At 38.1% G+C, this 14638-nt stretch overlaps 1 protein-coding gene across 1 annotated transcript; it reads right to left on the reverse strand.

Moving 5' to 3' along the window:
* Positions 1-6482: 6482 nt before the first annotated feature.
* LOC147180362 (uncharacterized) lies at positions 6483-10893 on the reverse strand. Its single transcript, XM_086084030.1, has 2 exons — positions 10866-10893; positions 6483-8553 (listed from the first exon to the last, which is right to left on the reverse strand). The coding sequence occupies exons 1-2, from the start codon at positions 10891-10893 to the stop codon at positions 7535-7537; spliced, it is 1047 nt and encodes a 348-aa protein (XP_085940156.1). The 3' UTR covers positions 6483-7534.
* Positions 10894-14638: the final 3745 nt, after the last annotated feature.

The raw sequence follows: 14638 nt of genomic DNA on the forward strand, positions 1-14638 counted from the left end.
TGATATGTATCCACACCAATGAGTGTAAATCTGACACTTTTCAAAGTGTTACTTTATTTATTTATTTACACTTAACCAGTGGAACTCCAACACTGTATAGTGTTAAAAATCTACACTGGTAAACACTAAGTAGTGTTGAAAGTACTCTACACTAGTGTCTGTGTTAAACATTTAATTCTGCCAAATAATTAATTACGGTAAGTGGAGACGTTTATCCACGTAGGGAAGTTCTGTCTGTTTGGGACCGCTGCAACCGGTTTTCGTCTTCTAAATTGACAAAATTTTACATGAGGTCTGAGTGAACAGGTATTAGTAGAGTTTGAAGTCGTTCGGTTAACGGAGGGATGCGAAGTCCTTGATTTTGGATTTTACTACTACATTGAACTATACACGTACGTGGTGACGAGGTCATTGTTTACGGAAGTACCGTCACGTTGGTTTATGCGCAGCTGAAGAAGCATTAAGAATTTTAAGACAAACAGGTTGAAGCAAGCGGCTTTATTTTGTTTTTGGGACGGGAGTCTCGCCGCTGTGAAGGAATCGCTAGATCATGACGGTTATTCTATGAATTTTGAGAGGAAAACGGGTAGACGCGGGGGTTTATTGCGCCACCGCTAGGAAATCTAGAGATCATGATAAGCTGTTTATTTTATGATTTTTAAGGAGGTACAGGTCGACGTAGGGCTTTATTACGCCACTACTAAGGAATCGCTAGATCCGGATGTAATTTATTTTTATTATTTTTAACGAAGGCACGTTGTCTTTTGTGAAGTGTGTCCGTGCGCTTCGGAGGTATTTCCTGTTTGTCTGTATTTGTTACGTGTGTCCGTGTTCTTCGGAGGTATTTCCTGTTTGTCTGTATTTGTTACGTGTGTCCGTGTTCTTCGGAGGTATTTCATGTTTGTCTGTATTTGTTAAATGTGTCCGTGTTTTTTCGGATTTATTTCTTTTGTCTGTGGTTAATTTTATTAGTTACCATTTTTTTGAGGGGAGCAACGAGTAACGTTGTTGAATAAATTTAACCTATTGAACTATCATACTACAAGTGAGACGTCACTGAATTGATAAATATTAATACGACTTGAATATAATAATAACTAAAGAGGTGAATAATTAAAATAAACAATGGAGGGCGGTTTTGACCGCGACACCGACTGGTTTGACCTAAAAATACTTCCGGTTCATAGTCGGAACTTATTCTTGGATGCACAAGTTAAGAATGCTTCCGAGGTTTCAGTCGGGGGCCATGTTCGAAAAACATCGACGTAAAATGAAAGTACTATTGAATGAATGGATGACGGCTTGCTGTGAAAAAGGTTGGTTTCCACCGTTGACATTCGCGGTTTGCTTGATATCTTTGATGAAAGCGGTGGAATTGGCATGCGTGAAAAAACGGCAATCGCTGGACAAAATGGTACGAGAGACATTTGTATTTTCTTTAAATGGTAGAAGAGTCAGATGAAATTGTAAAAAAGTGCATCGAATGATGATTAATGCTAGAATGTTGGCTTTGGGCAGTTCAGTTAAAATCGCTCGGATGGCAATGATAGAAGCTGGTGATAACAAAGTGGCTGATTTTGATGCTAAACTAACAGCTCCACCGGCGTATGCTGAGCCGCTCATGGGAAATATGTTTGATGCTATAAACCCGTTTACTAAATCACCATACAATACTGCTATTCAGATGCTGCAAAATTTGCAGGCGCCTACATTGACTGTGAAACAATTGGAGGAAAAATTAGACAACGTGTTGGCTATGAAGGATGGCCCGCAGGAAAAATTTACTCAGGCTAGAGCTTTCGGTTTGGAACTGACTAAACACGCTGAAGTGCCCCAGGTAGTTCGCAGCAAATGGCGTACGATTCTTTCTCGCTTTGAAAAAGCTGCAGACGACAAATTGACAGAACAAAACCGTTTATTGAAGGATAAACGAGACGAATTGTTTAGACAACAAGAACGTGACATGACCAATGAAGCTTCTAATGCGTTGGCTATTTACATAAAAGTGACACAACCCTAAAACAGGCTGTTTTGAACAGAGTGTTTTTTTGGCTGATTGAGGGACAGCAAAAATATTACATCCAAAGTCAATTTTGATGAATGCATGTCACAGACATGTCTTTTACACATTTGAGAAGTATTTTAGAATGTTGAAAGAATAATATGAGACCCTTAAAAGCAACCCTGGTTATAAGTCTGCACTTCTTCACGTAATCATGACATGTCGCTAGCAGAGAATGCTAGTAGTAGCACGAAAACAAAACAATCAATCCTGACTAAGGGTTTTAGGACAAATTCCTCTCAACATCGCTAATGGCATTAAAACGCTAATGCTATACCTACTAAACTGATGTGCCGCTGACATAAAACAACATGTAGTCAATTCCATTCCAGAAGCTGGCTGAGTAGCACAAGAAATAGTTTAAGATTTTATTGATTGTTCTAATAACTGTTGTTGCAGAGCTGCCAACTGTTACGGGTTGTCCGTATTTTTTCGCACTCTTGATTAGATGCACTCCTTATAGAAAGGGAAAAAGAGCAGACGGTGGTTAGATCATACTGAAGCGGCCGCGTATTGTTTGGCCAAGATAAACAATCTGCGGTGGTTATTTTGCCGTAACTCATTTAATTCCATATTTTTCAAGTTTCCTAACTCGTACATGATGATCTATTGTGTCAAATAATTTTTTTAAATCTACAAATACTCCTGCTACATTTTTTGTGGGGTCCAGAGAACTGGTTATTTCTTCCATGTGGACCTCTTTGGTCTCAATCCATATTAACTGTCATTTATCAATTCATACTCTTCAATGAAATAATCTAGAATATTTGCAAAAAAAATGTCTAAAATGTTTGAGAAGTTCCATATCACTTTTTTTGGTTTTATTCTTGTCCAATTATAGTAATCTTTCTTAGATTTTCTCATAATATTAATGAACTTATCTTATATTTCTTTTCTGCTTCTACAGTTCTTAATTTTAAGAATTTCCTGTATAATGTGTTCTTTTTTTTGCATGCATTCTGTAGCCCTTTCGTGATCCATTTTTTTTCTGTGTATCTTTTCTTCTGGTAGTAACATTTTCTTGGACAATGCTTATCAAATAATGCTTTAAATATTCGCAGGAATGTTTCATATGATTTGTTAATGTCAGTCTCCTCGTATACTATTCTCTCTGTTATCAGTAATTCATTTCTTAAGCTGTCAATAGATTCTTCTGTTCTTATTATTTTATAGTTAAACACATTAAGATTCACAGACAATAACAAAATTCCAATCATACCTCACAAACAGTCGCAGATGATCACTGATGTCATTCAGAAGTAATCCACAAATCGAGGTATTATCCATACAGTGAGTAAATATATTATCAATTAGTGTGGCGGAATAAGATGTTACCCTGCTTGGTTTTGTGATTAAAGGAAATAAACTCTTACTAAACATTACATCGATAAATTCATCAGTTAGTTCATGCTTATTAGGATTTAAAAGATCCAAATTGAAATCCCTGCAAACTAACACGTCCTTGTTTTTTTTTCATCGCTGGAAAACATTATTTCCCTACAATTATTAAATAATTCAATATCAGACCCCGGAGCTCTGTATACACAACCAACCAATATATTCTTCCCCTTTTTCCATACAAATTTCCAGAATAATGGCATTCATCTTCTCCACTTTTTTTGTATTCTAATCCTTCATCAACATACAGAGCCACTCCTCCTTTTTTGTTCTGCCTGTTTACGTAGTTCAGTTCATACCCATGTATTCATCACTAGCCTTTGGGGCTCTGTAGGATTCTATTGAACTACAAACACATGGATATTATTTTAACGATAGAAACAAGTTCTTCACGAAGTAGGCGAGCTAAGAAGTGTACAAACCTGCTCTGCGTAGCACAACACGAGGCTGCGCGCAAACATTGCCCAGCAGTTGAAGTCGAAGATGTTGCTCCTTCTCTTCTTTTACTCCAAAAAGTTCCTCCTCGTACTTCGGTGTCGTTCTTGCACACATGTTGGCACAAAAACGCCCAAAAAGTCACACTTGATGTCTCGTTGTCGATGTGTCGCGATTACCAAACGCGTCTCCTTGTTAGCGGCTAGCAAGCTAAAATAAGCTAAGCTAACTAAGCCGCGAATCTTCAACGTGCACCGAGACGAGTTGATCCGGCCACAAAGACTTAATAAATGATGTTGTAGTCCTTCAAAGTAGCGATGGGCGTCCTGTGTGGAGGCTGCAGTCAGTTCAGCACCAAATCGGAAAGAATAATTTAGCGGAGGGCGTCTGGTGTCGTGAAGAAGCGAAAGCAGACGTGCGAGAAGTCGAGGACACGCCCACACTGCGATATGATTGGCTGCTGGAAGCTTCGATCGTGTATGGAGCGTTGTCATCAAGTCACCGACAGATGTCGCCATCTGCAAATTGAACCGCGCATTTTTATTGAGAAACACGATTTTACGGTACTCTACAGCCATGCACATAAAATAATATTACTTTAAAATAAATTGAAAACAGTCTTTGCTTTTGTGAACATTAGTTTCCTCAATGCAGAGGGGCCAACTCTTAGTCTGTCTCGCGTCAGTCAAATCGGGCCTTCAACACTATTTTGGATTAGGTTGTCTAATGCAGTGTTTCCCAACCAGGAGTATTGCAGCACTGCACATGGAGATCCTGACGTTGACGTCACGCGTCCCAAAATGGTCTTAGTCGTTGACGTCACGCGTCCCAAAATGGTCTGAGTGCAGCCATTTTGGCATGATAGAAAACGTATCTGCCACTTTGAGTAAACGGCAAACTTGAACAATGATTGACAGCTGTTGTGGACCAAATATAGGCAAAAATAAATAAAATAAAAAAGATCAGCATGCTCCAAGCTACCAAAAGGATAATGAATGCCTAGCCAATATTGCACTTTGTACATGGTGGCCAACCTCAATGAATTACTCACCCTCCACAACGCCTAACGACACCTTATATAAACTCTATAAACTCATATAAAATTACAGCATATATACATTTTTAACAGCTCATGACTGATGTAAGTAATTTTTTGGAACTTTGCTTTTAAACATTTTTTTTAATTCAGCAAGGGACAGACATCTTTTCAGGTCAGTTCCAAAATCATTCCACAAATGAACACCTTTGCTTAATATTTGTTCTTGTTTTGATTTTTTTTGTAGACACTTATGTTTTAAGGACTCTCTCTCATTTCAAACAGCTTCTGAGTACTGTGGCAGAGTAGATGGTTGTGTACTTTATACATTATTTGTACTATTTTAAATTCAACTAAGTCGTAAAATTTCATTGTATTTGATTTAATAAATAGAGAACTGAGAGAAAAGAGAGTTGGTTCTGTATATTTTGATCGATTTATAATTCTTATGGCTCTTTTTTGCAATTTGAAAACAGGATGGGTATTTGTTTTATATGCGTTTCCCCAGATTTCCGCACAATAGGTCAGATATGGTAATAATAATGAACAATATCATGTGTAGAATGATTTCTGATTAGTTTTAGAGAGTATCCCTATCATTTTGGACATTTTCCTTTTGACATTTTCTATGTGTGACTTCCAACATCATTTTTCATCAATAACTACTCCCAAAAATTTGATTTCAATTGAATTTACCATAATTTTGACCTGTTGTGTGGTTTGTCTAGTAACAAAAGCTATAAACTTGGTTTTGTTTAAGTTTAATAATTTATTTAAGTCAACCCAGTTTTTTAATGTGTTCAATTTATTCTCCACGGCAGTCAGAAGCTGCTTCAGGTTTTCTCCTGAACAGTAGAGAGTTATGTCATCGGCGAATAAGACACTTTTGAATATTTTTGAGACACAACAGATATCATTTATGTACAATATAAATAATATGGGGCCTAGCACAGACCCTTGGGGGACTCCATGAGTAATCTGCAAGTGTTTTGATTGTATGTTGTTAAACTGTAAGTACTGATATCTATTATCCAAATAACTTTTCATCCATTTATATGCCAAACCTCTTATGCCATATCTTTCTAATTCATTCATTAGTATAGAATGATCTATAGTATCAAATGCTTTTTTTTTAATCTATAAAAATTCCAACAGTAAATGTTTTATTATGTATGTTACTAGATATTGCTTCTACGAGTTCCATGACTGCCATTGAGGTGGTCCGTTTTTCTCTAAACCCATTTTGATTTTCACTTAAAAGCTTATGTTTCTCAATAAAATCGCCCAGTCGATATGAAAATAATTTTTCGAGAATTTTTGAGAACTGTGGCAGCAGTGATATTGCTCTACAATTAGTGAATATGTGTCTTTCTCTATTTTTATGAATAGGAATAACTTTTGCAATTTTCATTTTTGATTGAAATATACCGGCTTTAAACGACAAATTACATATATATGTGAAAGGTTGCACAACATATTTTATAATACTTTCTACTAATTTAATACTTCTGTATCATTAACAGCATTAAGCCACATAGTGGATGAATTATTTTTAATGTGCTTATCTATTTGACATTTGTTTTGTGGCTCAGGGATTTCTTCTGCCAAATTACTGCCAACATTAACAAAATTCTCATTTAAATTATTAGCTATGTCTGAAATTTTTTCAAACACAATATTTTTATCTTTTATGAAATATTCTGGATATTTTTTTTATTTACATGATTTAGTATTTTCCATATTTCTTGTGTGTTGCTTTTATTCTGCTCTAATGCATGGTAATGATCTTTCTTACTTGTTCGTATAATATTCAATAGTTCATTTTTTGTAGGTCTCGTACTTTATTTCAGCTTCCATAGTTTTCAATGTAATAAATCTTTTGTATAAAATGTTTTTCTTTTTACATGCATTCTCGTTCCCCTTCGTCATCCATGGCTTATTTAGACCTTTATATTTTCTTGTGACTTTTATTAATGGACAATGTTTATTGTATAAAGAGATAATGGTAGACTGAAATGCATTGTATGCGATATTGGGATCATCGTTTGAATAGACGTCAGACCAATTATGTTTTTCTAAATCCAGCTTAAAGGCAGCCGTTGTGTTCTTAGTCTTGTTTCTGATGTGTAAATTATTGTTGATCTTATTTTTTAAATCAAAATATTCTTGAAAAATTGCAAAGACCGGAAGATGATCACTTATATCATTGATAAGAAATCCACTTTCTATTTTATGGTTAATTTTATTTATAAAGTGCAGGGATGAATGAGCATGACGCTGTGACGACACTTTTGAGTAGTTGAGCTTTAGTGGTTGAATAAATACTAAGTTTTGAAATGACATATCAGGCATTGGAAACGGGTCAGGGGTAAAAAAGGTGAGCAGTGGGACCAAAGAAGTATCTTTTAAAATCATTCACAGATTCTACCCATCTACAAAATGGCTTAGCGGTTTTAGTGAATATTCACTATCATTATCCATATATCAAAAAATAGATATACATATATATTCACTTATATAATATACATTTTCCGCACTGTATTTTAAGCAAAATCATTTACACTTTTACAGCATACCAGACTCACTCCCTTCTTTTTTAAGCTTCAAAGATCGCTGCTATTCTCATCAGCACACTCGTGTCTCTCAATAAGCTTTTTACAGGAGAATCTTTTAGCACAAACACTGCAACTGAATGGTTGCTTCCCAGCGTGTGATTTTGTGTGTTTTGTTAAATCTGACTTATACGAGAAGCTTTTGCCACAGTCTGAGCAGGAAAACGGCTTTTCTCCAGTGTGTGTCCTTTTGTGTATTGTTAAATATGACTTGGTGGTGAAGCTTTTTCCACAGTCTGAGCAGGAAAAAGGTTTCTCTCCGGTGTGTGTTCTTTTGTGTATTGTTAAATTTCCCTTGTCAGAGAAGCTTTTGCAACAATCTGAGCAGGAAAAAGGTTTCTCTCCAGTGTGTGTACTTGTATGTCTTGTTAAATTTCCCTTGTGAGAGAAGCTTTTGCCACAGTCTGGGCAAGAAAAAGGTTTTTCTCCAGTGTGTGTTATTTTGTGTATTTTTAAAGTTCCCTTTTCATAGAAGCTTTTGCCACAGTCTGGGCAAGAAAAAGGTTTTTCTCCAGTGTGTGTTATTTTGTGTATTTTTAAATGTCCCTTGAAAGAGAAGCTTTTGCCACAGTCTGGGCAAGAAAAAGGTTTTTCTCCAGTGTGGGTTCTTGTGTGTTTTGTTAAAATTCCCTTCTGAGAGAAGCTTTTGCCGCAGTCTGAGCAAGAAAAAGGTTTTTCTCCAGTGTGTTTTCTCAGGTGAACTTTCAAACTCCCCTTTGAACTGAATGTTTTCGCACACTGAGAACATTTGCAGCGGTTGTTGTCAGCATGATCACCTTTAGCGAATTCATCATCGTCAGTGTCAGCAGACTGTGACCTTATGTCATCACTTTGTGCTAGTGATGATCCCCATTGGTCTGCATCACCTTCTGTCTCCATGTGTTGAGGAGTTGAGCTGCTCGGAGGCTCCGCCCCTCTGCCCTCCTCACTCTCACCCATGACTTCATCTTTACTCTTAAAAGGGGCAAAGGTCAGTGGTGAGTTGGTGACATCATCCTCAAACTCCTCCTCTTTGACGAAAAGGGGCTTTTCTTCCTCTTTGATGTAAGGATGCTCTTCTTCCTCCTGTTTCACATGAGGAGACTTCACCACCTGTTCCTCAGGACGAAGACATTTCTCACCAACGTCTGCGGGACACAAGAAGACAAACATACATTTGGTTTAGTTAAGTCAAATCTCAAGCACGACTTGATGTTGTGTTCGACTTTTTGAAGCACACAATTTATTAATATCGATATAATTGGATTTAATATTTAAGTAATTTTATTTATTTACTTTTGCAATGTTACACAAAAAATCGTCAGTTTATAAAATGAAACAATTCACTATGTAACTGACTGACATGTTGGATAGTGTTTAAGAAAGACACAAATTTGTTCGCAGAAAGTGGTCTCTGTTAAGGAGGCATTTGTATTTGTTTAAAAACAAAATACACTAAAGTACTCACTGTGAAGAAAACACCAGTTTTAATATTTTGTTTCAGTGATGATAAAAAAAGAAACTATCTTCTCATTGAAAAAACATACATTGGTTGATGATTAAAAAAAAAAGTTCATTTAGAACCCTAATTGTTTATTATAGTTTGCTTGACTTTAAAATAACTTATTTTGTGAGTTTCAACACAATTACAAGCTTAAAACAAATACAGAACACATTCTATCTTTTCATTTTTTCAAATGAGGTTTGGCAGCATATACTACAAGTACTAACAAACAGTTGGGATGAGAAGTTTAAATTACTTTCTGCAGTGCTACAACATCTGACTAATATATATGAAATGTGGCTGTATGGGTTACACAGTATACGGTGAATAAATGGCGCACATATGGGCCACATGACATTATTTTGCTTAGGGCCCCCAAATGGCCTAGCATGACTTGATGTTGTGTATTATTGTTTCTGAAGCGGCACCTTGATTTGGGCCCACCGCACACTCGGACTGGCCCATCAAAAAATATATATATATTTGGGCGACTCAACCCCACACATGGATCACTTTGATCTATGGAAAGGTTTTGCACCAGTGTGTGTTCTTTTGTTCATTGCTAAAGTTGACTTTTGAGAGAAACTTTTGCCCCAATCTGAGCAGGAAAAAGGTTTTGCCCCAGTGTGTGTTGTGTGCGCTTTCAAACTCCATTTTGAGCTCATGCCCTATCACCGATAGCATATTCATTATCATCATCATCATCTTGAGGAGAGTGGGACCTTATAAGAGATAGACCGATACAGGCCGATATTGGGCATTTTGGTCAATATCGGTATGAGCTCTTTTTTTTTTTTTTTATCTGACGGCCGAAATAAGGTAAATGTAAAACCATTTTAATCTCAGGGAGCTATATATTTACATTTTCAGTTAACTTTATAAGAGATGCTAATGACCCTAGGAATCTTTTGAACCATTTGTTTTTGTTCGACATTGAAATGTGAAAGTTTAAGATTTCAGGTATTTTTAAATTTTGGCGTGAAAATATTTACTGTAGAGAACTAGAGAGCTGTGGAAATAACTTGCTTAAGTTTCCATTTAACTTTTTAAGACGATACAATGTATTTTAGAAAATGTTGACGCCAATATGCGCCATGAAAATGAATATCAGCTTCAAATATCGGTTATCACCCAACTAATAATCGGTATTGAACCTGAAAAAAACATATCGGCCTATCTTTAGACCTTATGTCATTACTTTGTGCTTGCGGTGGTCGCCAGTGGTTTGCATCACCTTCTGTCGTCATGTGTTGAGGAGTTGAGTTGCTGCTTGGAAGCTCCGCCTCTCTGTCCTCCTCACACTCACCCTTGACTTCATCTTCACTCTTTAAAGGGGCGAAGATCAGTGGTGACTTGGTGACATCATCCTCAACCTCCTCCTCTTTGACAAAAAGAGGCTTTTCTTCCTCTTTGATGTAAGGATGCTCCTCCTCCTTTTTAACATGAGGAGACTTCACTTCCTGTTCGTCAGGACGAAGATATTCCTCACCGACGTCTGCAAGACACAAGAAGACAAGCGTGAGTTGATGTGTATTATTGTTTCGACAGCAGCCCCTTGACTTGGGCCTATCGCACACGGTACGATGCATCAGAAACCCAAATCGAACCGGACCATTGGGGGGGGGGCACCGTCAGAGCTGAATTGACTTTTAAGGCGTGCCAATCTCATCTCTCAAAGCCCAGAGAGTCAATTTGCTTCTGCTATGTCAAGCCCTTGGGTCTATGTTTTTTGTATATGTAATATAATATAATATAATATAATATAATACAATATAATATAATATATATATATACACAAATAAATCAAAGTTTTAAACAAATATCCTCCACTTGTCTTACCTGCCCCCGTGATTTTATTCTTGACCATTTTAAAAACTACAACTGGCACTTGATACAGTTGCCCCAGTGACAACAAAAAACAGACCCAAGGTCCATGGATCTAAGGAGAAATGAGGAAGTAAAGAACCTTAATGAATATGCGAATGTCACTTAACTCAGCCAAAGGCTGGACTCTGTTTGAATGTCACACCAACAGACCTTTTCCGGCTCCAACAGCTACATTGGAAGGGACGCACGTTCCGGAACCTCCAGAACTCAAACAATTAATATTTACTAACTCCCAGCTAACAAAAAACAACAACCAGATGCTCCTTCAAAAATAAATGATTGTGATTATGTATGGTTAAAAGTTATTTAACAAAAATGATCTGAGCCCAGGTGGACTGAACCCCACAAGGTGATGGAGAGGACATCTCCTTCAGTTCGCCTGCACGGAAAAAGGGACACGTGGTTCCACATCTCATCTACACGACCCTCCAGATCTGCCCCAGGCTCAGCGATCCCACCACCTGACGACCCGACCGGAAAACCACGTCTACTGATCCAGTGTCCAGCTGCCCCTATTGAGGACATCATTCAATAAAGGTTGAATCAGCTGCCCCGATTGAGGACATCATTCAATAAAGAACATCATCTCGAGATGGCTTTAAAGTGGGAACGCATCTCAGAATCAAGTGGCAGAATTAAAGTGTCATGTCCGGAGTCTTTCAGGTGCCCACCCTGACTCTCGTTATGGACCGAACCAGAGGTTCTGAAAGACCCCGAAGAATCTTCCAAAGGTCCAGCTTTTGCCCTCTCATCGGCCTGTGGCTCGAAGCCCAAATCTTGCAGGCACATGCTTTATGGACATTTTTCTCCCACTGATGTGAGTGTGTAGGGTTGATAATTTGCTGCAGGCAGTGCAGAGAGCTGTTACGGGACAAATGTTAATAGCAGGTGATACCTGTGTTCTTTTTACACAATTATATATTTTTCCTCCCTGATAATTAGGCTCTTAGGCGAGAAAATTATTTAACCTTTGTTTTTCCTCCCTGATTGTGTCATTCCAGATCTGATGCACACTCCCAAAGCAGATGAGGAGGTCGCGGCTTTTTGTTGATCTGGCCCTCACTGATTACACTCTGAAAACGGGATACACCCCTACGGCTATCACTTTGCATTCGCAAGTGTTCCGAGCAGCCATTTTGAAGGGCATTCCCAAGTCTGTGGCAAAGGCCATGGAGGCATCTTCCCGGTGCTAAGGTAGACAAACACAAAAGTACAGACACACAATTTGCTATGGTGCAATTGAAATTTTTGAAAAAGCAGGAAGAAAACACTTTTGCTGTGATCTCATCTCCCTCTGTTGATTCCGAGTGCATGATGTATCAAGCAGGTACATTCATTAGTCAAGGTGCGCCCCCTGGGTGGCCCAACATGTGCTTCTATTGTGAACGGCCTGGTCATTGGACCCACGATTGCAGACAGCGACTTCAAGCGTTTGGGTGGAGAGGCAGAGGCCAACAAACTGCACGTGGCTACATTCGAGGAAAGAGAGCTACAAGGATATTCCCTGAATCCACATGCTCAGTGACTGTTCACAGATTATTTTGCATCCTTTTGTGTTTTGCATTCTTTTGCGTTTGCACCTAACTGTCCAGTCAATCTTTTGGGCAGAGATCTCCTCTCATCAAATGCAGCCCTGATGGACTTATCCTGGAATTTCCGGATGATAACACCTACTGCTGATCTGTCTCCAGTGTCACCTCACAGTGCCCGCTTGTTGAACAATGCCCTGTGGCATGCGCCACTGCCAACATCTACTGAGAAAGAGTGGATATTGACTCCAGTGATTGGCTCGAATCTAAGCACTTCTGAGTTCTCTGGTCACCTTGGGTTCGTAACCTCAGATCTTATGATATGGTAACTGATTGTATGCATTGCACTCTGTACTATGACAGATCAGGGGATGAGATCTATAGCGAGGCATTTCAGAAAATTGAAAACAACATATGGGAATTTAAAATATGATGAATGGCAAAATGTATTTAAATCCCAATTGCTCTATTTGCCGTCACTTGATGTTTATTGGATTTAGTCTAATACATTTTTACCCACTTTCGTTTTGGAGCACCAGCTTCTGGATTGGCACCATGGAAGTAAAACAACCAACAGCAATTTTGCTGGTTATATATATATATATATATATATATATATATATATATATATATAAAAAAATTAACATCGCTGTGGTCCATGGATCCCACTGATGTTGATCTCGGTAACGTCTCACCTATTGTGTTTCCCCAATACTCTGTAAAAGAGGCTGGGATGATTAGCATTTCGGAAACAATTGACGGTTTGCTCAAAGCAGGAGTGTTGTGTGAAAATTTCGGCTCTGATTATAACACGCCTATTTCACCCGTTGAGAAGAAAGATATTGGAAAGTTTCTTGTGATTTATGACCTGCAAGAGATTAATGCGGCCGTCTTAACTCCTACTTTTTCTGACCCGAAGTCCTCACTCTGCATTGTCTCAAATTGCATCAGCCCACACTCATTTCACTTGCATTGACATGGCTAAGGCTCTCTTTTTCATTACAATCGCCTGCCTCAAAGGCTTTGTCTCTTTAACGACTGTCTTCGACAGTTGCTGTCTTCATTTGAACTACCCCCTGTTGTTCCTGGTGCTTACTGACAGCTGCATCTGACACTTCTTATCTTGGAGCCACGATGTCTCTGCTCTTCATCTCCTTGAAACAGCATCTTTCCACTGCTACAGCTTTTGTGATTCCTGATTACAGTCAAATGTTCTATCTTGACGTGTCTGAAAAGGTCAGCAGTGATTCTGCTGCTCTTTATCAGAAGAGGGAAGGGGGAAGTCGACAAGTTTGTCTGTATGCATCAACTCCACTGGAAAAATATGCACACATGACAGTTCATGTTGAATTAAAAGAATGGAAACGAATTAGCAATCGAACAGCAAAAAAAGGTTGCGGGGTACCAACCTACACTCCAACTAACTGTAAGTGAGTCTGAATGTGATAATCCACAGGAGGTGATCAAGCTGTGACAGAAAAAAGTAAGTCCAGAGGGGGACAAAAATATGAAGCATATGGCGGACAGAAGGTAAATATATTCCATCTCAGAAACAATTGAAAAATCTAATTTCTGGAGCCCATGGAATATGCCATTTAGGTGTGGAAGAAACATTGAAACAATTACACACTTGGTCCTTTCATGAGACAAATTGTTAAATTGTTGTGTTTGCAAAGGGTATAATGGTATGCATACATCTGAACCTCCCCAGGGCACTCACGGTCCGGCCAGACGTGACAGCTCTGGGGTCAGATGTTTTTTGATGGATTTCACTGACGTGATAAAACCAGTGTCAGGATACAGATATTTGCTGTTAATAGTGGATTCCTTTTCAGGATGGCCAGAGGCATATTCATGCAAATCTAAAACAGTAAATATCATGGTAAAACATTTGATTAATCACATACCATCACATGGGTTTCCTAGAAAAATTTGATCAGACAATGGAACCCATTTCAAAAACAAACATCTACAAGCGGTAGAAAAGGCATTGGGATTAAAACACATTTGGTTCAGTGTATTATCCCCAATCCCAAGGACAGATTGAGCGAATTAATATAAATATTAAAGAAAAATATAAATATTAAAGAAAATTGGCTAAAGCATTGGCCTCATCAAATTTTAATTGGTTACAAGCTCTTCCTGTTGCATTAACTCTTTGACTGCCATAAACGTTATAAAACGTTTAGCATAAAC

The sequence above is a fragment of the Leptonotus elevatus genome, chromosome 1 (assembly GCF_054856555.1).
Source record: "Leptonotus elevatus isolate MCC_2025b chromosome 1, RoL_Lele_1.0, whole genome shotgun sequence".
NCBI lineage: Eukaryota > Metazoa > Chordata > Actinopteri > Syngnathiformes > Syngnathidae > Leptonotus > Leptonotus elevatus.